The following is a 23685-nucleotide window of genomic DNA, read 5'->3' on the forward strand; positions in this document are numbered from 1 at the left end:
TCGTGGAGGGAGAAGGGTGGCAGGGAGAGGGCGGATGCGTGGAGGAAGACAAAGAAGACAAAGAGCTGTTATTTCAGATGAAATAAGGGCTACACTTATAGACCATGTCGTGAACCATGGTCTCTCATTGAGAGAGGCAGGGTTGAGGGTGCAACCCAATCTGCAAAGATCCACAGTGGCATCTGTAATGCGAATTTTCCATCATGCAAACAGGTGAGAGTTACATCCTTACAGTAAATGAAAACATTACAGGAATCTATTTTGTATTGCAATTATAGAATATTTACACAGATATACAGTGCCTTGCGAAAGTATTCGGCCCCCTTGAACTTTGCGACCTTTTGCCACATTTCAGGCTTCAAACATAAAGATATAAAACTATATTTTTTTGTGAAGAATCAACAACAAGTGGGACACAATCATGAAGTGGAACGACATTTATTGGATATTTCAAACTTTTTTAACAAATCAAAAACTGAAAAATTGGGCGTGCAAAATTATTCAGCCCCTTTACTTTCAGTGCAGCAAACTCTCTCCAGAAGTTCAGTGAGGATCTCTGAATGATCCAATGTTGACCTAAATGACTAATGATGATAAATACAATCCACCTGTGTGTAATCAAGTCTCCGTATAAATGCACCTGCACTGTGATAGTCTCAGAGGTCCGTTAAAAGCGCAGAGAGCATCATGAAGAACAAGGAACACACCAGGCAGGTCCGAGATACTGTTGTGAAGAAGTTTAAAGCAGGATTTGGATACAAAAAGATTTCCCAAGCTTTAAACATCCCAAGGAGCACTGTGCAAGCGATAATATTGAAAGACCTGGCCGTCCCTCTAAACTTTCAGCTCATACAAGGAGAAGACTGATCAGAGATGCAGCCAAGAGGCCCATGATCACTCTGGATGAACTGCAGAGATCTACAGCTGAGGTGGGAGACTCTGTCCATAGGAAAACAATCTATATTGCACAAATCTGGCCTTTATGGAAGAGTGGAAAGAAGAAAGCCATTTCTTAAAGATATCCATAAAAAGTGTTGTTTAAAGTTTGCCACAAGCCACCTGGGAGACACACCAAACATGTGAAAGAAGGTGCTCTGGTCAGATGAAACCAAAATTGAACTTTTTGGTAACAATGCAAGACGTTATGTTTGGCGTAAAAGCAACACAGCTGAACACACCATCCCCACTGTCAAACATGGTGGTGGCAGCATCATGGTTTGGGCCTGCTTTTCTTCAGCAGGGACAGGGAAGATGGTTAAAATTGATGGGAAGATGGATGGAGCCAAATACAGGACCATTCTGGAAGAAAACCTGATGGAGTCTGCAAAAGACCTGAGACTGGGACGGAGATTTGTCTTCCAACAAGACAATGATCCAAAACATAAAGCAAAATCTACAATGGAATGGTTCAAAAATAAACATATCCAGGTGTTAGAATGGCCAAGTCAAAGTCCAGACCTGAATCCAATTGAGAATCTGTGGAAAGAACTGAAAACTGCTGTTCACAAATGCTCTCCATCCAACCTCACTGAGCTCGAGCTGTTTTGCAAGGAAGAATGGGAAAAAAATTCAGTCTCTCGATGTGCAAAACTGATAGAGACATACCCCAAACGACTTACAGCTGTAATCGCAGCAAAAGGTGGCGCTACAAAGTATTAACTTAAGGGGGCTGAATAATTTTGCACGCCCAATTTTTCAGTTTTTGATTTGTTAAAAAAGTTTGAAATATCCAATAAATGTCGTTCTACTTCATGATTGTGTCCCACTTGTTGTTGATTCTTCACAAAAAAATACAGTTTTATATCTTTATGTTTGAAGCCTGAAATGTGGCAAAAGGTCGCAAAGTTCAAGGGGGGCGAATACTTTCGCAAGGCACTGTATTTTACAGTAAGTTTGACTGTAAAATATATTTTTACAAAAGGACCCAAAGGCTGCCCCAAACAGGGGGAAGAGGAAAAATGTTTTCAGATGCGCAGGAAAATGCTATTGTTGACATGGTTGTTGTCAACAATGCAATAAAACTGCGGGAGATTCAAGATAGAGTGCTGGCTGATAATGATATATTTGAAAATGTTAATTCTGTCAGCACAACAACTATTGCTCGAGTCCTAAAGAAACACCAAGTTACAATGAAACAGTTATACACTGTACCGTTCGAGAGAAACAGTGAACGGGTAAAAGAGCAAAGATACCAATATGTCCAGGTAAGACGTCTGAGGTTACGTACACAGCTATACAAAATATTTACAGTAAAAAAAAAAAACACTAGCATTTCTACAGTAAAACTGTGCACTAACTGTTTTTCAGAGAGTAATGGAGGTGGAAGCACTGGAAAGACCACATTCATTTGTATTTATCGATGAAGCTGGATTTAACCTTGCCAAAACACGGCGCAGAGGAAGGAATGTTATAGGTCAAAGGGCCACTGTGGAGGTTCCAGGCCAAAGGGGGGGAAATATCACCATGTGTGCTGCAATGGCCAATGATGGTTTGCTTCTCAACACACCACTCATTGGCCCATACAACACAGAAAGGCTTATGGCTTTCCTAGAACAGCTCTATGCTCAGCTAGTGCCAGCAGAACAGGGAGAGCCAGTAAGAAACCCCCAAGTTTTTGTCATAGTTTGCGATAACGTTGCTTTTCACCACTCTGCAGCTGTCACAGATTGGTTTGCAGCACATCACAGATTTATGGTTTTGTACCTGCCTGCATATTCACCCTTCCTCAACCCAATAGAGGAGTTTTTCCTCTGCCTGGAGGTGGAAAGTGTTTGGTCACCACCCACATGACCAAATGTCTCTTTTGGAAGCCATGCGAGGATGTGAGGACACGAGTCCAGAGGACTGCCAGGGATGGATAAGGCACTCCAGAAGGATCTTCCCCAGGTGCATGGCAAGAGAAAACATTAGATGTGATGTTGAAGAAAACCTGTGGCCTGATGCTAGAGAGAGGCAGGATTAGCCCCTCAATTATTTGTTCGAATTACAGTATGTACTTTTAGTTTCTACCTTTTTTTTGTCATTACTGTAATTCCGTAAATTACTACAGACTATTGAAGCAAACTGCTAATTTTCATTTACCTTAATTAAAGAATTGTTATGTTCTAAAAAATTTAATAAATCATGTGAAAGAATGTCACTCTTTTCTTTGAAGAAAATATTACTTTGTATGAAGTCACTGAAATTGTTCAAACTGTAAAGATGAAAAGTTTGTATTTTCTGTATTGCTGTTTGATGCTAGTGTTTTTACTCTCAGTGTGTTCTGAGTGACAGTGTGTGTTATCTCAGTGAGGGTTGTGCATAGTGTTTGGCTGCACTGAGCGTGTTTTGAGCCATGTGTTAAGAGTTTTGTTGCTTGGAATGAGTTTTGCAGGTGATGTGAACTGTTTAGCTCAGGTGACTGTTGGTAGTGCAGACTGTAGTTAGAGTTTTGCACATGTGACTCCAGTTGTGCCCACTGTCGTTTAGCAATCGAAGAAAACTGTAATATGGTTTTTGAACACTATAATGTGTTTACAAGCATGAAAGCTGTAGTTTTAGTTCATGGTTGACGCAGCTTGTTTGCCATTAGCCAATCTGCGTTTCACAACAAGTTCAAAGCACGTCCCAGACTGTAATCCCAACATGTTTCAAGCTGACCACCGTTGTCCCTGTTCCCAAGAACGCCAAAGTAACCTGCTTAAATTACTATTGTACCTTAGCACTCACAGCTGTAATTATGAAGTGCTTTGAAAGGCTGGTCATGACACACATCAACACCATCATCCCAGACACCCTGGACCCACTCCAATTTGCATACTGCCCCAACAGATTCACAAATTAAGCAATCTCAATTGCACTTCCCACTGCTCTCTCCCACCAGGACAAGAGTATAAATAGCTATGTGAGAATGCTGTTCATAGACTTCAGATCAGCGTTCAACACCATAGTTCCCTCCAAGCTCATCATCAAGCTTGGAACACTGGGACTGAACATTTCCCTCTGCAACTGGATCCTGGACGTCCTGATGGGCCAGCCCCAGGTGATGAGGGTAGGCAACAACACCTTCGCCACGCTGACCCTCAACATGGGGGCCCCTCAGGTGTGTGTGCTTAGTCCCCTCCAATACTCCCTATTCAACCACAACTGCATGGCCATGAACGACTCCGACACCATCATCAAGTTTGCTGATGACACGATGGTGGTAGGCCTGATCACCGATGGTGATGAGACGGTCTACTGGGAGGAGGTCAGAGACCTGGCAGTGTACAACCTCTCCCTCAACGTCAGTCAGATTTAGGAGCTGATCGAGGACTACAGGAAATAGGGGGGAGAGCACACCCCCATCCACATTGAGAGGGCTATAGTGAAGCGGGTTGAACAGGGAGTATTGGAGGTTCCTTGCATCCACATCACTGAGGACTTAACCTAATATAGCAGAAGTAAAATAAATGCCTGAAACTAGATCCCCCCCCTACATCCTGGTCTTGACGAGGGGGAAAGAATGGAGGAGCTAAGAGTGGTGTCACCTTGTTCATGTCCAAAAGCAAAAGTCACCTCACAGGCTCTCTTTCTAGTTCCCCTGAAAACCGGAACATCCGGTTGTTGGGGACTCGGCATAGGCTACTAAGGACTTAATGTGGTCCACACACACCCGCACAGTTGTAAAGAGGACACGACAGCACCTCTTACCCCTCAGGAGGCTGAAAAGATTTGGCATTTGCCTTCCGATCCTCAAAAAGTTATATAGCTGCACCATTGGCAGCATCTTGACTAGCTGCATCACCACTTGGCAACTGCACCGCCCTTGACCGCAAAGCGATACAGAGTGTGGTGCGGACGGCCCAGTATATCACTGGGGCTGAGCACCCTGCCATCCAAGACCTCTATATCAGGCGGTGTCAGAGGAATGCCTGAAAAACTGCCAAGAACTTCAGCGATCCAAGACAGACTCTGCTACTGTCCGGCAAACGGTACCGGAGCATCGGCTCTTGGACAAACAGGCGCTGAGACAGCTTCTACCCCCAAGCAATAATGCTTACCCGGACGATCTGCACTGACCCGTTCTTGCACTGACTCTATGCACATTTACAAGACTAAACTGTATATACACTCACTCACACACACACACAAAACTAACACTTCATACAAACCCACACACACAAACACACACACATACACTACATAAGCACACACACACACACGCCAAGATAAAGCAAAGGAGTGCTACAAAAACAACAACACAGAGTTACACATAAACAAACGTACAGTCAATAACACAATAGAAAAATCTATGTAAAGTGTGTGCAAATGTAGCACGCGCCACACTCACATACTTTCACCCTCATCATAAAAAGCTGCTTCTCTGTTCTTTATTTTACTCTTATTATTATCTATCCTGGCCTCCCGAGTGGTGCAGCGGTCTAAGGCACTGCATCGCAGTGCTAGAAGCATCACAACAGACCCGGGTTTGATCCCGGGCTGTGTCGCAGCCGGCCTCGACCAGGAGACCCTTGAGGTGGTGCACAATTGGACTAGCATTGTTAGGGGAGGGTATGGCAGACTGGGATGACCTTGTCCCATCGTGCTCTAGCGACTCCTTGTGGCGGGCCGGGCATGCATGATGACTTATGTCATTTCACAGTAAAGCCTACACCTGTTGTGACAAAGAACATGTGATTTGATTTTGAACTTCACAACTGGTAATTACCAGCTTCCCACTTGGTTATGAACACAGTATAAATCATATAATTAGGAATTAGAATGGATATGAACCTTATTAAGATGGTCCAAAGGTCAGCCATGTTGGTCAGCGAGTTGGTCAACCATGGTTTTTATTTATTTATTTATTTTTATTTCATCTTTATTTGACCAGGTAGTCCAGTTGAGAACAAGTTCTCATTTACAACTGCGACCTGGCCAAGATAAAGATATTGTTATCCACGTCGGCACCAACGATGTTAGGATGAAACAGTCAGAGATCACCAAGCGCAACATAGCTTCTGCGTGTAAATCAGCTAGAAAGATGTGTCGGCATCGAGTAATTGTCTCTGGCCCCCTCCCAGTTAGGGGGAGTGATGAGCTCTACAGCAGAGTCTCACAACTCAATCGCTGGTTGAAAACTGTTTTCTGCCCCTCCCAAAAGATAGAATTTGTAGATAATTGGGCCTCTTTCTGGGACTCACCCACAAACAGGACCAAGCCTGACCTGCTGAGGAGTGACGGACTCCATCCTAGCTGGAGGGGTGCTCTCATCTTATCTACCAACATAGACAGGGCATAGTGGAGTCTGCCACTAGCACAGTCAGTGTAGTCAGCTCAGCTATCACCATTGAGACCGTGTCTGTGCCTCAACCTAGGTTGGGCAAAACTAAACATGGCGGTGTTCGCCTTAGCAATCTCACTAGGAGAAAGACCTCCTCCATTCCTGTCATTATTGAAAGAGATCATGATACCTCACATCTCAAAATAGGGCTACTTAATGTTAGATCCCTTACTTCAGAGGCAATTATAGTCAATGAACTAATCACTGATCATAATCTTGATGTGATTGGCCTGACTGAAACATGGCTTAAGCTTGATGAATTTACTGTGTTAAATGAGGCCTCACTCCTGGCTACACTAGTGACCATATCCCCCGTGCATCCCGCAAAGGCGGAGGTGTTGCCAACATTTACGATAGCAAATTTCAATTAAAAAAAAAAAATGACGTTTGTCTTTTGAGCTTCTAGTCATGAAATCTATGCAGCCTACTCAATCACTTTTTATAGCTACTGTTTACAGGCCTCCTGGGCCATATACAGCGTTCCTCATTGAGTTCCCTGAATTCCTATCATAATATTCTAATCTTTGGTGACTTTAATATTCACATGGAAAAGTCCACAGACCCACTCCAAAAGGCTTTCGGAGCCATCATCGACTCAGTGGGTTTTGTCCAACATGTCTCTGGACCCACTCACTGTCACAGTCATACTCTGGACCTAGTTTTGTCCCATGGAATAAATGTTGTGGATCTTAATGTTTTTCCTCATAGTCCTGGACTTTCGGACCACCATTTTATTATGTTTTCAATTGCAACAAATAATCTGCTCAGACCCCAACCAAGGAACATCAAAAGTCGTGCTATAAATTCACAGACAACACAAAGATTCCTTGATATCCTTCCAGATTCCCTCTGTCTACCCAAGGACACCAGAGGACATAAATCAGTTAACCACCTAACTGAGGAACTCAATTTAACCTTGCGCAATACCCTAGATGCAGTTGCACCCCTAAAAACTAAAAACATTTCTCATAAGAAACTAGCTCCCTGGTACACAGAAAATACCCGAGCTCTGAAGCAAGCTTCCAGAAAATTGGAACGGAAATGGCGCCACACCAAACTGGAAGTCTTCCGACTAGCTTGGAAAGACAGTACCGTGCAGTACCGAAGAGCCCTTACTGCTGCTCGATCAACCTATTTTTCTAACTTAATTGAGGAAAATAAGAACAATCCGAAATTCCTTTTTGATACTGTCGCAAAGCTAACTAAAAAGCAGCATTCCCCAAGAGAGGATGGCTTTCACTTTAGCAGTGATAAATTCATGAACTTCTTTGAGGAAAAGATCATGATTATTAGAAAGCAAATTACGGACTCCTCTTTAAATCTCCTCTTTAAATCAAAGCTCAGTTTTCCTGAGTCTGCACAACTCCGCCAGGACCTAGGATCAAGAGAGACGCTCAAGTGTTTTAGTACTATATCTCTTGACACAATGATGAAAATAATCATGGCCTCTAAACCTTCAAGCTGCATACTGGACCCTATTCCAACTAAACTACTGAAAGAGCTGATTCCTGTGCTTGGCCCTCCTATGTTGAACATAATAAACGGCTCTCTATCCACCGGATGTGTACCAAACTCACTAAAAGTGGCAGTAATAAAGCCTCTCTTGAAAAAGCCAAACCTTGACCCAGAAAATATAAAAAACTATCGGCCTATATCGAATCTTCCATTCCTCTCAAAAATTTTAGAAAAGGCTGTTGCGCAGCAACTCACTGCCTTCCTGAAGACAAACAATGTATACGAAATGCTTCAGTCTGGTTTTAGACCCCATCATAGCACTGAGACTGCACTTGTGAAGGTGGTAAATGACCTTTTAATGGCATCAGACCGAGGCTCTGCATCTGTCCTCGTGCTCCTAGACCTTAGTGCTGCTTTTGATACCATCAATCACCACATTCTTTTGGAGAGATTGGAAACCCAAATTGGTCTACACGGACAAGTTCTAGCCTGGTTTAGATCTTATCTGTCGGAAAGATATCAGTTTGTCTCTGTGAATGGTTTGTCCTCTGACAAATCAACTGTAAATTTCGGTGTTCCTCAAGGTTCCGTTTTAGGACCACTATTGTTTTCACTATATATTTTACCTCTTGGGGATGTCATTCGAAAACATAATGTTAACTTTCACTGCTATGCGGATGACACACAGCTGTACATTTCAATGAAACATGGTGAAGCCCCAAAATTGTCCTCGCTAGAAGCATGTGTTTCAGACATAAGGAAGTGGATGGCTGCAAACTTTCTACTTTTAAACTCGGACAAAACATAGATGCTTGTTCTAGGTCCCAAGAAACAAAGAGATCTTCTGTTGAATCTGACAATTAACCTTAATGGTTGTACAGTCGTCTCAAATAAAACTGTGAAGGACCTCGGCGTTACTCTGGACCCTGATCTATCTTTTAAAGAACATATCAAAACCATTTCAAGGACAGCTTTTTTCCATCTATGTAACATTGCAAAAATCAGAAACTTTCTGTCCAAAAATGATGCAGAAAAATTAATCCATGCTTTTGTCACTTCTAGGTTAGACTACTGCAATGCTCTACTTTCCGGCTACCCGGATAAAGCACTAAATAAACTTCAGTTAGTGCTAAATACGGCTGCTAGAATCCTGACTAGAACCAAAAAATTTGATCATATTACTCCAGTGCTAGCCTCCCTACACTGGCGTCCTGTCAAAGCAAGGGCTGATTTCAAGGTTTTACTGCTAACCTACAAAGCATTACATGGGCTTGCTCCTACCTATCTCTCTGATTTGGTCCTGCCGTACATACCTACACGTACGCTACGGTCACAAGACGCAGGCCTCCTAATTGTCCCTAAAATTTCTAAGCAAACAGCTGGAGGCAGGGCTTTCTCCTATAGAGCTCAATTTTTATGGAACGGTCTGCCTACCCATGTCAGAGACGCAAATTCGGTCTCAACCTTTAAGTCTTTACTGAAGACTCATCTCTTCAGCGGGTCATATGATTGAGTGTAGTCTGGCCCAGGAGTGGGAAGGTGAATGGAAAGGCTCTGGAGCAACGAACCGCCCTTGCTGTCTCTGCCTGGCCGGTTCCCCTCTTTCCACTGGGATTATCTGCCTCTAACCCTATTACAGGGGCTGAATTCTCTCTTTCTTTCTCTCTCTCGGAGGACCTGAGCCCTAGGACCATGCCCCAGGAATACCTGACATGATGACTCCTTGCTGTCCCCAGTCCACCTGACTGTGCTGCTGCTCCAGTTTCAACTATTCTGCCTTATTATTATTCGACCATGCTGGTCATTTATGAACATTTGAACATCTTGACCATGTTTTGTTATAATCTCCACCCGGCACAGCCAGAAGAGGACTGGCCACCCCACATAGCCTGGTTCCTCTCTAGGTTTCTTCCTAGGTTTTGGCCTTTCTAGGGAGTTTTTCCTAGCCACCGTGCTTCTTCACCTGCATTGCTTGCTGTTTGGGGTTTTAGGCTGGGTTTCTGTACAGCACTTTGAGATATCAGCTGATGTACGAAGGGCTATATAAAATAAATTTGATTGATTTGAGTCACTGGCTTACTGGGGCTCTCTCATACCGTCCCTGGGAGGGGTGTGTCACCTGAGTGGGTTGAGTCACTGATGTGGTCATCCTGTCTGGGTTGGCGGCCCCCCCTTGGGTTGTGCCGTGGCGGAGATCTTTGTGGGCTATACTCAGCCTTGTCTCAGGATGGTAAGTTGGTGGTTGAAGATATCCCTCTAGTGGTGTGGGGGCTGTGCTTTGGCAGAGTGGGTGGGGTTATATCGTTCCTGTTTGGCCCTGTCCGGGGGTGTCCTCGGATGGGGCCACAGTGTCTCCTGATCCCTCCTGTCTCAGCCTTCAGTATTTATGCTGCAGTAGTTTATGTGTCGGGGGGCTAGGGTCAGTTTGTTATATCTGGAGTACTTCTCCTGTCCTATTCGGTGTCCTGTGTGAATTTACGTGTGCTCTCTCTAATTCTCTCTTTCTCTCTTTCTTTCTCTCTCTCGGAGGACCTGAGCCCTAGGACCATGCCTCAGGACTACCTGACATGATGACTCCTTGCTGTCCCCAGTCCACCTGGCCGTGCTGCTGCTCCAGTTTCAACTGTTCTGCCTTATTATTATTGGACCATGCTGGTCATTTATGAACATTTGAACATCTTGGCCATGTTCTGTTATAATCTCCACCCAGCACAGCCAGAAGAGGACTGGCCACCCCACATAGCCTGGTTCCTCTCTAGGTTTCTTCCTAGGTTTTGGCCTTTCTAGGGAGTTTTTCCTAGCCACCGTGCTTCTACACCTGCATTGCTTGCTGTTTGGGGTTTTAAGCTGGGTTTCTGTACAGCACTTTGAGATATCAGCTGATGTACGAAGGGCTATATAAATACATTTGATTTGATTTGATTAGATGATAAATCAAAGGAGTGCGACAAAAACAACAACAAATAGTTACACATGGGATAAACAAATGTACAGTCAATAACACAATAGAAAAATCTAGGTACAGTGTGTGCAAATGTAGTAAGGTTAGGGATGTAAGGCAATAAATAGGCCATAGTGGAGAAATAATTACAATTTAACATTAACGCTAGAGTGATAGAATTGCAGACGATGACGTGCAAGTAGAGATACCGGGGTGCAAAAAAGAAAGAAAAAAAATAACAGTATGGGGATGAGGTAGTTGGGTGTGCTATTTACAGATGGGCTGTGTACAAGTACAGTGATGGGTAAGCTGCTCTGACAGCTGACGCTTAAAGTTAGTGAGGGAGATATAAGTCTCCAGCTTCAGTCATTTTTGCAATTCGTTCCAGTCATTGGCAGCAGAGAACTGGAAGGAAAGGCGGACAAAGGAGGTGTTGGCTTTGGGGATGACCAGTGAAATATACCTGCTGGAGCGCGTGCAACGGGTGCGTGTTGCTATGGTGACGAGTGAGCTGAGCTAAGGTGGAGCTTTACCTAGCAAAGACTTATAGATGACCTGGAGCCAGTGGGTTTGGCAACGAATATGTAGCGAGGACCAGCCAACGAGAGGATACAGGTCGCAGTGGTGGATAGTATATGTGGCTTTGGTGACAAAACCGATGGCACTGTGATAGACTGCATCCAATTGCTGAGAAGAGTGTTGGAGGTTCTTTTGTAAATTGCATAGCCGACGTCAAGGATCGGTTGGATAGTCAGTTTTATGAGGGTATGTTTGGCAGCATGAGAGAAGGATGCTTTGTTGCGAAATAGGAAGCAGATTCTAGATTTAACTTTGGATTGGAGATGCTTAAAGTGAGTCTGGAAGGAGAGTTTACAGTCTAGCCAGACGCCTAGGTATTTATAGTTGTCCACATATTCCAAGTCAGAACTGTCCAGAGTAGTGATGCTAGTCGGTCGGGTGGGTGCGGGAAGCGATCAGTTGAAGAGCATACATTTAGTTTGACTAGCATTTAAGAGCAGTTGGAGTGGAAGGAGGGATGTATGGCGTTGAAGCTCGTTTGGAGGTTTGTTAACACAGTGTCCAGAGAAGAGCCAGATGTATACAAAATGGTGTCGTCTGCGTAGAGGTGGATCAAAGAATCACCCGCGGCAAGAGCGGCCCAAGAATTGAACCCTGTGGCACCCCCATAGAGACTGCCAGGGGTCTGGACAACAGGCCCTCCGATTTGACACACTGAACTCTATCTGAGAGTAGTTAGTGAACCAGGCGAGGCAGTCATTAGAGAAATCAAGGCTGTTGAGTCTGCCGATAGAATACAGTGATTGACAGAGTCAAAAGCCTTGACCAGGTCGATGAAGACGGCTGCACAGTACTGTCTTTTATCGATGGCGGTTATGATATCGTTTAGGACCTTGAACGTGGCTGAGGTGCACCCATGACCAGCGGGGGCTATTCGATGCCCCTTCGCAGTAAGCCACAGGATGTTTTTGTCCTGGCCAAGGGCAGTCAAGTCTGGAGAGAACCAAGGGCTATATCTGTTCTTGGTTCTACATTTTTTGAATGGGGCATGCTTTTTTAAGATGGTGAGGAAAGCACTTTTAAAGAACATCCAGGCATCCTCTATTGACGAGATGAGGTCAATATCCTTCCAGGACATGCGGGCCAGGTCGATTAGAAAGGCCTGCTCGCTGAAGTGTTTTAGGGAGTGTTTGACAGTGATGAGGGGTGGTCGTTTGGCCTATTACGGACACAGGCAACGCTGAGATCCTGATTGAAGACAGCAGAGGTGTATTTAGAGGGCAAGTTGATCAGGATGATATCTATGAGGGTGCAGATTTAGGATTGTACCTGGTAGGTTCCTTGATAATTTGTGTGAGATTCAGGGCATCTAGTTTAGATTGTAGGACGGTCGGGGTGCTAAACATATCCCAGTTTAGGTCACCTAACAGTACAAACTGAAGATAGATGGGGGCTGAGGGGGGTCTATAACAAGCAGCAACAGTGAGAGATTTATTTCTGGAAAGGTGGATTTTCCAAAGTATTAACTCGAACGGTTTGGGCACAGACCTGGATAGTATGACAGAACTCTGCAGGCTATCTCTGCAGTAGATTGCATCTCTGCCCCCTTTGGCAGTTCTATCTTGATGGAAAATGTTGTAGTTGGGGGTGGAAATTTCAGGATTTTTGGTGGCCTTCCTAAGCCAGGATTCAGACACGGCTAGGACATCAGGGTAGGCGGAGTGTGTTAAAGCAATGAATAAGACAAATGTAATTTTTTTTGCCAGTGCTGTGATAAGATATTGTGTAAAACAATGAATGTGAAGAATGTATCTGCACTGTGTGTGTGTTAGCTAGCTAGCCAGACAATTTTAGAGAAATTATTCCATACATGTTTCTAATTAACTGTCAATATGCCAAAATTCCATTCAATCAATGCAGAAAAGTTGTAAATGCAACATGTACTGATATTGTATCATATAAAAGCATTCACAGCTTTCCTAGGGTGCATTCTTAAATTCACTCTGCTGTCTACTCCGATTTCAGACCACTCTCGTCTGAGCGTGCCAGAGCGCAGAATGACCAATGAATTTATGAAGGTGCAACACCTGTTGAGTATGACAGGTGTCAGTAAAGTCTGCAAAAAAACGTAATTACATTTTCTAAAGCCCAGACCACACTCTGCGTGCACTCTGGCAGTCCAGAGTGAATTTATGAACACACCCCAAGAAAACTAAATCGGAGACATTAATGGTCTGTTTGTACATATTTTAGAGGCTATTTGTACAGAAAGTGTGTAGAAAGCCTGTATAAACTGTATTCATTATTATATTACTAATATTTTAGTTTTGGATTTCTCCCTGACTAAGATAGCTCCCATTTTCGCCCCATTCTGGAACTTTGAGGGATCGTGACATATCCTCTCTAGTAATTTAATAGGATCTCTATGGCATAAACCCAGCTGATTCTCACTGAAAAACAGGGTCCAATCACAGTTTCCAAACCCAGAGGCGCAACATCGTAAGACTTCCGGGAATGCTCAAGAAAGAGACCAAACAGACCAGGCCGGGACTTGAGAAGTCGATGAGAGACATGAAACATCATTCATTAGTTGTTAATTTTCTCAAAATCTAAAGGCACAACCTAGATTCGAGCTAATGTCTTCAGTAGTTTAACATGTTATTACTCCAACCTCGTGAAAGTGACAAACTGACTCAAAACTCAAAAACAACTTAATATCGAAGGAGTGTCTTTGTGTTGACGGCCTGCACATGCGCAGTTTGGCGCGAGACGGGCGTTTAGACACCGTTTCCTGATTTGTTATTGGAAGCATACGTATTTACAACAATGAATTTAACGTGTAGACCCGATTAAGTGTTTCTGTTCATGAGTTTAGCTAGCCAACGTCACCATGACATCGTCTACTACAAGAGTGATCGGGTATTTCTATTGGAGAAGCAGTTTCTGTCAAGCTTCATACTGCACTGTCTTTGGTCCAATGTTCCATCCATTCATCGTTTGTTTCTTTCCTGAATGTGCGTCTCAGTTGTAATATTTTGATCATTGGGCTGTCAGTGATTGGTCGTATATTGAAAATTGGGCGGTTCTCTAGTTCATCCAAGGCGTGGCATTAACAACGCGGGAACTGGCGGGTTCTGTTACTTTTGTTTCGAGTCGAACGTGTTGCAACCCGCTTAACTGATTCCTTTTATTTATCGTGTGATAATCCTGATGGGCTCCCGCTCCAAGTTGTTCCTGGCGAAACACGTTGGCGGCAACGTTACAAAGTTGCAGATTTATTCACAAAAGTTTAGTTAGTTCGCATTCTAACGTTAGCTTGAATTTGAGGCAGCTACTGCTGTTAGCTAACGTTTTTCTTTGTTTAAAAAAATACAGCGGTTTGTATTAGATGATAGCTCTCTAGCTAGCTAACCAAAACAGAACTTGTGTGACATGGAATCATTTCAGAAAGTGGAAAAGATTGGAGAAGGGACGTACGGAGTGGTGTACAAGGCAAAGAACAAAGTCACTGGAGAGACCGTTGCCCTCAAGAAAATCAGACTAGACACGTAAGTGGTGTCTGACTGACAGCTAGGTTAGCTGGCTATCGTTAGCCAGCTAATTGTCACCTTGGCAAGTAGCTGGCTCCTCCGTCGCTACCTATTTGGCTATGTCGCTACCTAGTTACTTGACCTGAATTGATAACCAGTGAGTCTTGAAAGTAGCCCATGTTATGCTAGTTTATAGCTAACTACCTGGATAGCTTAGTTAGCTTTTAAAGCTTTGTACGACAAAACAAGTCACTGTCTTGACAGCTACTGCTATCATTGGTCACATGGACTGTAACGTTCTCATAAGTAGATCCAGCTATTTAGAACTAGAAATCACGTCCAGACACATGTAGAAAAAAAAGTTATTATTAACTGCACCATGTTATACACTACACAATGGATGGACCCCATGCAATGTTCAAATTAATTTGGCTGACTTTGTGAGGAATGGGATGATGGTGTGATATTATGCCTTCTTAGGGAAACAGAGGGAGTACCAAGCACTGCCATCCGAGAGATATCACTCCTCAAAGAGCTCAGCCACCCAAATATTGTTGAGTATGTACCATTGAGCTACTTATGTTAAACACCAGATTTCTCTGTTAAATTGTGCTTACATTGATATCTCTGTACTTTCACATCGACAGGCTCCGTGATGTCATCCACACAGAGAACAAACTGTACCTGGTTTTTGAGTTCCTACATCAGGACCTCAAGAAGTTCATGGACTCCTCCTCTGTCTCTGGTATCGCTTTGCCACTTGTCAAGGTATTCAGACTGCACACGCAATTTGTTTAGACTGACCAAAAAAACAATAGGTGATGCATTTAGCAGACACTTTTATCCAAAGCAACTTAGTCACGCCAGCATAGCTTTTTTTTCCTGGGTGGCCCCAGGAATTGAATGCACAACCCTGACATTGCAAGTGCTATGCTTTAATTGAGCCATACAGGACAACAGTGCCCCCACTGTGATTTGAGACATGTTTCAATTCCACTTGGGTCTTTGTCAGGTGGGCATATCATCTAACTACTGTGCATTGTTATCAAGGTGAAAGACCCAAGTAAAAAGTACATGTATGGCAATTGTTTGATTATTTACCAACTAACACAATGTTTCTGTATGTGTAATGTTGTGGTTTTGTTTTTTTTACCAGGTTGTAGCATAACTCTGTTCTGCATTTTGTATGGCAGTGCTACATACATTTTGTCACCTGAAATGAAAACAATATGGTAACCTATCAGGTTGTATGACTGTCTGTCTCCCTATGAATCTAATTATGGTGTGTTTGCAGAGTTACCTGTTCCAGCTGCTACAGGGCCTGGCCTTCTGTCACTCCCACAGGGTTCTCCATCGGGACCTGAAGCCCCAGAACCTGCTCATCAATGCCCAGGGGGAGATCAAGCTTGCTGACTTCGGCCTGGCTAGGGCCTTCGGGGTGCCTGTCCGCACCTACACTCATGAGGTGAGGCATACACAATATACATACACCACACTGTATTTTGCTGTGGTCAATGACTAGCAATATTAGTGTTTCACTTGTGTTATGATCCTGTGAGCATCTCATCATTTTTGAGCCCATGATAGGGAAACTAACATGTATTAACATTTCTCAGGTGGTAACTCTATGGTACCGAGCTCCAGAAATTCTCTTGGGCTGCAAATACTACTCTACAGCTGTTGACATCTGGAGTTTGGGTTGCATCTTTGCTGAAATGGTACATTTATTGTCTGGCTATAATATTTTGCAGCGTCAACATTTTTATAAAGCAAGGTGTCACTTCATCTCCAAACTTTCCGATTCATTCTTCAGATCACTAGGAGGGCCTTGTTTCCAGGTGACTCCGAGATCGATCAGCTGTTCCGAATCTTCCGTACCCTGGGTACTCCGGATGAGGCGGCCTGGCCAGGAGTCACCTCCATGCCCGACTACAAGCCCTCCTTCCCAAAGTGGGCCCGGCAGGAGCTGTCCAAAGTGGTGCCCCCTCTGGATGACGACGGGAGAGAGCTTCTTGGGGTGAGAACTCTAACCACATTAATGATGTTTTGGTATTGGGCTAGTACCAATAAGATTAATAAAATGTAATCACTTGAAATTATTGCTCAGAGCTTCACACTTTGCTGTCACTAGCCGATTTAAATCATTTAGTAGATTGTACCTTATTATGACATTTTCTTATTCTTCCAGCAAATGCTGGCCTATGACCCAAACAAGAGGATATCTGCAAAAAATGCCCTTGTCCATCGGTTCTTCCGTGACGTCACCATGCCAATGCCACACCTACGACTCTGAGACATGCAGACTGACAGGGACAATACATAGCGCAGGGTCTTTCCATGAGAGACCTCTGAGCATAAGGACTGCCACAGCTCTTATCCACACCTGAATAGTACAGTCCAGAAGATGGGAGAGATCACAGGGAAATATGGGTGCCATTCCAAAAATCATTCCAGCAGCTAAAACCAGCGTTTTATAAATTAGATGTCCTGTGAGTTTTTTTTCTTCTTTTTTCTTTACAGCTATGAGTGCTTGTTATGGAGTGGAGAATGGATTGGAAAATTCCAGTTGTTTCAGCATTCGATTTGTATTGAAGGGGTTGTGTTTAGATTTTATCAAACTTGTTATGCCAATTTTATAAATGTTTAATGATTATACATAAAGATAAACTTGTTCCAAATCTTCTATTGTCTTTTCAATTCATGTAATTTTGTATATTTACAGGTACTATATGCGAGTTAACATTCACAATCCTGTGCCAACTTTCGGCAAGCTCTTCATTTGAGTTAGGTTAACATTGTGTGACAATATGAAACATATGGTCTGTGTTATTTTTGAAGATATTTCATCAAGGCTTGACATAAGAAGTTCTATAGTATAGCCACAAACAAAAGGGGGTAAAGGAGGGTTAATTACAAGTAAATTGTTTTTGAACAATCACAACATGTAGTGTTGATCCCATGTCTTGATCTGAAATAAATACCAAAAATCGCAGAAATGTTCCATATGCACAAACTTATTTTTCAGAGTTTTGTGCACAAATGTGTTTATCCCTGTTAGTCAGAATTTCTCCTTTGCCAAAGCCATTTTGTGGGGAAAAGCTAACTCTGGTTGACTCCATGGCTGCAGCCCTGCCCAGCACAGGAGGTTTCTGCCTCCCCTCTCCCAATGGATGGCCCTGCAACGCACAGGAGGTTGGTGGCACCTTAACTGGGGAGAATGGGCTTGTGGTAATGACTCGAGTGCAGTCAGTGGAATGGTATCAATTACATCACGTGGTTTCCAGGTGTTTGATACCATTCCCTAATAAATGTATTTAATTTGACTGATTTCCTTGTATGAACTGTAAATCAGTAAAATCTTTGAAATTGTTCTGTTGAGTTTATATTTTTGTAGTATATGAGTCACTTAGTTACTGAGGGAATTATATTTTGATGTGTTAAAATCTAGTAAAGTATCGGCAGATGGCAGCACCACTGAACTTTTTCAGCATTTATACCGTTTCACACGAGAGTAGACAAGCCTCGTACAGCCAATCATCGGTCGTTTTGTTACGCCTTTCAGTAAAGCGCACTACCGCATTGGATATTTTGTTTCCGCTCTTACCCGATACAAACAAGATGGCCGACGTTGTTGAAATCCATAAATTGAAGGTGAGAAAACAATAAAAAATGAATGCAATTCAATGTATACGGAATTATTCATAATCTAGTTTTTTTGTAAAATTGACAAGTGATTGAAAATATGCTTATTTTACGATTTACAACGCTATCTAATGTAGTTGTGCGGTAGTAATGCAGTGTGATATGCCTGCAAATGGAAGCTAGCTAAAAGTTAACGGCTGATGTGCTAACTAGTTAACGATATATATATTTTGTCATAATGGACTTTTCGTAGAAGGTTTAGGAGAATTTACGCAACAGGCTATGAGAATTAGGTTAAGGTTAGGAAAATGGTTAGGGTTAGCTAGCTAAATGGCCTAAAAGCAACTTTCTTAAAAAAGTATAACAACTGTTTCCCATCTAGACATAAGCACATTAACGTTAACGTTAGTAGGCTTACGTTACTGTAAAACACAGAACGTCGTCAGTTTAACAGCTAGCTGTACGAATTAATTTAGCTAGCTAAATACATTCCACCTTGCAAATGAATACGTTCGCTAGCTAACGTTAGTGTGCAAAGTTTGCTCTATAGTCAGCTAGCATACTTTAATTGAGCTCGTTATTATTGGTTGGATAGCTAGCAGTTATTTACATTGTCAAAACTGCCCCTGTAACCCCGTATACGGCAAGTTATTGTACATTTCACTATCAGTACTTTAGGCCTAGCTTGGTCTGTTGTCAAATTGCTGCATTGAGTTGTGCCAAAACTGTTTACTCATGTGGTAGCCATGTTTATTATAGCACTGATTTCGTTCGTTCGTTGTAGTATACATTTAATCAATGTTAATTTGCTACTGTATTATATGCATACCCTCTCCACTAACAAAGTGTTATACATTTGTTGACCCTAACTTCACCTTCAGTTGGCTGAGCTCAAGCAGGAGTGTGCTGTGAGGGGATTGGAGGTGAAAGGAAACAAAGGTGACCTTATTGGACGGTTGCAGGCGTACCTTGAGGAGCATGGTATGGTGGACTTGACTTTCTTGCATTAACACTCACTCATTTCTTAATAGCGCAGATTGTACAATTTAAATGTGTATGTTTTTTTTGTTGCCTTGTGCGAATGCGTAATGCTCCACAGCCCTGTGAATGTTGCCATGGAGGGTTCACTTCGGTTCCATCTATTACACTATTAGCAGCATGCATTGTCATGTTTAGGTGTCGGTCTGTGGTTTCTTGTTTTTGCATAATAACAAACACGTTCCCTCAGATCTACTTATTCTCTTGTTTTGTTTCTGAACTCACCTTAATTTAAAAAACTACTACTATAAGCCTTACTCTTTTTTGGATGGTATCATGAATTGTCTTGATTTTTACAATAACTGAATCTTAGTTTGATAGATGTACAGTGGATTTAAAAATATTCAGACCCCTTGACTTTCCACATGTTGTTAAATTGCAGCCTTATTTTAAAACGGGTGAAAGTTGTTTTTCTTTTCTCAATCTACACACAATATCCTATAATGACAAGGCAAAAACAGGTTTAGAATTTGTCAAATGTATTACAAATAAAACAAACTGACATTTATTTAAGTATTCAAACCTTTAGTCAGTACTTTGTTGAAGCACCTTTGGCAGCGATTACAGCCTTGGGTCTTCTTGCGTATGACACCACAAGCTTGGCACACCAGTATTTGGGGAGCTTCTCCATTCTTCTTGGCAGATCCTCTCAAGCTCTGTCAGGTTGGATGGGGAATGTTGCAGCACAGATATTAAGAGGTATCTCCAGAGATGTTCCATCAGGTTCAAGCTCTGGCTCAGCCACTCAAGGACATTCAGAGACTTGTTCCCAAGTCACTCCTGTGTTGTCTTGGCTGTGTGCTTCGAGTTGTTGTCCTGTTGGAATGTGAACCTTTGCCCCAGTCTGAGGTCCTGAGCAGGTTATCAAGGATCTCTCTGTACTTTTCCCCTCAATCCTCACTAGTCTCCCAGTCCCTGCCACTGAAAAACATCCCCACAGCATGATGCTGCCACCGCCATGCTTCACCGTAGGGATGGTGCCATGTTTCCTCCAGACGTGACGCTTTGAGGCCAAAGAGTTCAATCTTGGTTTCATCAGACCAGATAATCTTGTTTCTCATGGCCTGGGAGTCCTTTAGGTGCCTTTTGGCAAACCCCAAGCTGGCTGTCATGTGCTTTTTACTGAGGAGTGGCTTCCGCCTGGCCACTCTACCATAAATGCCTGATTGGTGGAGTGCTGCAGAGATGGTTGTCCTTGTGGACGATTCTCCCATCTCCACAGAGGAACTCTGTCAGAGTGATTAGCGGGTTCTGAGCCACCTCCCTGACCAAGGCCCTTCTCCCCTGATTGCTCAATTTGGCCAGGCGGCCAGCTCAAGGAAGAGTCTTGGTGGTTCCAAACTTCTTCCATTTAAGAATGATGGAGGCCACTATGTTCTTGGGGACCTTCAATGCTGCAGACATGTTTTGGTACCCTTCCCCAGATCTGTGCCTCGACACAATCTTGTCTCAGAGTTCCACGGACAATTCCTTTAACCTCATGGCTTGGTTTTTGCTCTGACGTACACTTTCTACTCTGGGACCTTATCTGGAAAGGTGTGTGCCGTTCCAAATCACGTCCAATCAATTGAATTTACCACAGGTGGACTCCAATCAAGTTGTAGAAACATCTCAAGGATGATCAATGGAAACAGGATGCACCCGAGCTCAATTTTGTGTTTCATAGCAAAGGGTCTGAATACTAATGTAAATAAGTTATTAATGTTTTTTTATTTTTTATATACGTTTCAAATAAAGTTTTTGCTTTGTCATTATGGGGTATTGTGTTTTGTTTAATCCATTTTAGAATAAGGCTGTGACAATGTGGAAAAATGTAAAGTGGTTTAAATACTTTCTGAATGCACTGTATGTAGCATTATTCATGACAGGTGAAGTATGCATTCTCTAATGTACTATGTTCAGATAAACATTATTGTTTTTTCAGCCAGCTTGTTGGCTTTACAATGTGAGGAAAATATATATTTAGCATGTTATGTTCCAGAAGATGAGGTGAATGAAGAGGAGGTCTTGGGAGAGTTAGAGGTAGGAATACTTTACTATTACAATATTTCTGAATATCTTTAAATTTGTGGAGGATTTGTTGAGATTACGTGTGTATTTACAGGACGATCCTAAAGAGGAGGAAATCAATGAAAGACCTGCAGAAGAGGCAGCAGGAGAGGCAGCTGTACCTGAAAAGTCAGTACTCTATTTCACTCACACCCACCTACCTATTGAATATTTTATGTCCTAATGGTTATTATGTGATTGAAGTAGGCCTAATCATTTTTAATATGATTCTCATGGTAAATTCAGCAGTTTTTCAACATTACATCGTATTTTCTTAATTCAGTGTTAAGATGAAGCTTGATGTCAGCATGTTATTTTTGTTATCTATGATTGCAATTCCTGATCTATTTCTGTTGCCATATGTACAAGATGTCTTTGGGGGATTATTTCAATAGACAGGTTTCCAGTAATCCACGTTTGTCCGACAAAAGCAATGTTGCAAAAATCATTGGAAACGGCAGATATAGAAGACATTTTCCAAAGATCATACATTTTTATCAGTTCTACAGGGGTTGATTTTTCTTTTGTTAAACTTTATCGCGACAAATGAAGATGGCAACTTTTTCCAATAAATAATAATTGCAGACTAATTTTGAAGGCACGTGATGTCATGTACCTAAAGCTCCACTCCACATTTGATTCTAAATACCTACAGCTTGCAAAATAAAATAAATCCACTATAAAAATGTTTCTTTGCAAGACAAGGTTTGTCCAGACTTTCACGAATGCCTGAATTTCTTTAACTTGCTTTTTTGGTTGGCCGACAAGTTTCACCATACAATTATTTCCGATATAGCCAACAGGAGATACATTCTTAACATGGCACGCAACGTGGCGATAAGTTGGCACCGATGATGTACACTATATATACAAAAGTATGTGGACACCCCTTCAAATGAGTGGATTTAGCTATTTCAGCTACACCCGTTGCTGACCGGAGTATAAAATCGAGCACACAGCCATGCAATCTCCATAGACAAACATTGGCAGTTGAATGGCCTATCTTGAGAGCTCAGTGACTTTCAACGTGGCACCGTCATAGGATGCCACCTTTCCAATAAGTCAGTTCGTCAAATACCTGTCCTGCCAGAACTTTCCCGGTCAACTGTAAATGCTGTTATTGTGAAGTGGAAACGTCTAGGAGCAACAATGGCTCAGCCGCGAAGTGGTAGGCCACACAAGCTCACAGAATGGGACCGCCAAGTGCTGGAGCACGTAAAAGTAGTTTGACCTCGATTGCAACACCCACTACCGAGTTCCAAACCACCTCTGGAAGCAACGTCTTGCAGAAGAACTGTTCGTCGGGAGCTTCATGAAATGTGTTTCCATGGCCGAGCAGCCACACACAAGCCTAAGATCACAATGCCAAGCGTCAGCTGGAGGGATGTGAAGCTCGCCGCCATTGGACTCTGGAGCAGTGGAAATGCGTTATCTAGAGTGATGAATCACGCTTCACCATCTGGCAGTCCGACTGACATATCTGGGTTTGGCGGATGCCAGGAGAACGCTACCTGCCCCAATGCATAGTGCCAACTGTAAAGTTAGGTGGAGGAGGAATAATGGTCTGGGGTTGTTTCATGGTACGGTCTAGGCCCCTTAGTTCCAGTGAAGGAAACCTTAAAGCTACAGCATACAATGACATTCTAGATGATTCTGTGCTTCCAACTTTGTGGCAACAGTTTGGGGAAGGCCCTTTCCTGGTTCAGCATGACAATACCCCTGTGCACAAAGCGAGGTCCATACAGAAATGGTTTGTCGAGATTGGTGTGAAAGAACTTGACTGGCTTGCACAGAGCCCTGACCTCAACCCCATCAAACACCTTTGGGATGAATTGAAATGCAGACTGTGAGCCTGGCCTATTCGCCCAACATCAGTGCCGACCTCACTAATGCTTTTGTGGTTGAATGGAAGCAGGTCACTGTCGCAGTAGGAAAATGTTCCAGCATCTAGTGGAAAGCCTTCCCAGAAGAGTGGAGGCTGTTATAGCAGCAAAGGGGAGACCAACTCCATATTAATGCCCGTGATTTTGGAATGAGATGTTTGACGAGCAGGTGTCCACATACTTTTGGCCATGTAGCGTATGGCACATGAGAATTATTAGAATATGGCAAATATTAGTCAGTTATTACATTCTATCCACCCTGGCTTTCACAGGCTACCTGAGACATGAAACAGATAGGTGGGAGGGTGTACAGGCTGTCGTCAA

At 42.9% G+C, this 23685-nt stretch overlaps 2 protein-coding genes across 3 annotated transcripts in view; both read left to right on the forward strand.

Annotated features, from left to right (window-relative positions):
* The first annotated feature begins 13776 nt into the window (after window positions 1-13776).
* On the forward strand, window positions 13777-17741 carry cdk2 (cyclin-dependent kinase 2). Its single transcript, XM_021610105.2, has 7 exons — window positions 13777-14767; window positions 15230-15307; window positions 15397-15517; window positions 16044-16214; window positions 16366-16467; window positions 16563-16766; window positions 16938-17741. Exons 1-7 carry the CDS (start codon window positions 14652-14654, stop codon window positions 17040-17042), a joined length of 897 nt encoding a protein of 298 aa, XP_021465780.1. The 5' UTR covers window positions 13777-14651; the 3' UTR covers window positions 17043-17741.
* Window positions 17742-18246: 505 nt separating this feature from the next.
* The window catches only part of LOC110528232 (SAP domain-containing ribonucleoprotein), a 66563-nt gene continuing 61124 nt past the window's right edge, over window positions 18247-23685 (forward strand). The window contains exons 1-4 of one of the 2 annotated variants that reach the window (XM_021610108.2): window positions 18247-18400; window positions 19273-19372; window positions 21414-21451; window positions 21534-21607. In XM_021610108.2, coding sequence (XP_021465783.1) covers window positions 18368-18400; window positions 19273-19372; window positions 21414-21451; window positions 21534-21607 — 245 coding nt within the window. In that variant the 5' untranslated portion in view covers window positions 18247-18367. Of the gene's footprint in view, window positions 18401-19272; window positions 19373-21410; window positions 21452-21533; window positions 21608-23685 lie in introns of both variants that reach the window. The other variant, XM_021610107.2, reaches the window with a different exon arrangement.

Source organism: Oncorhynchus mykiss, chromosome 7 (assembly GCF_013265735.2).
Source record: "Oncorhynchus mykiss isolate Arlee chromosome 7, USDA_OmykA_1.1, whole genome shotgun sequence".
Taxonomy (NCBI): Eukaryota; Metazoa; Chordata; class Actinopteri; order Salmoniformes; family Salmonidae; genus Oncorhynchus; species Oncorhynchus mykiss.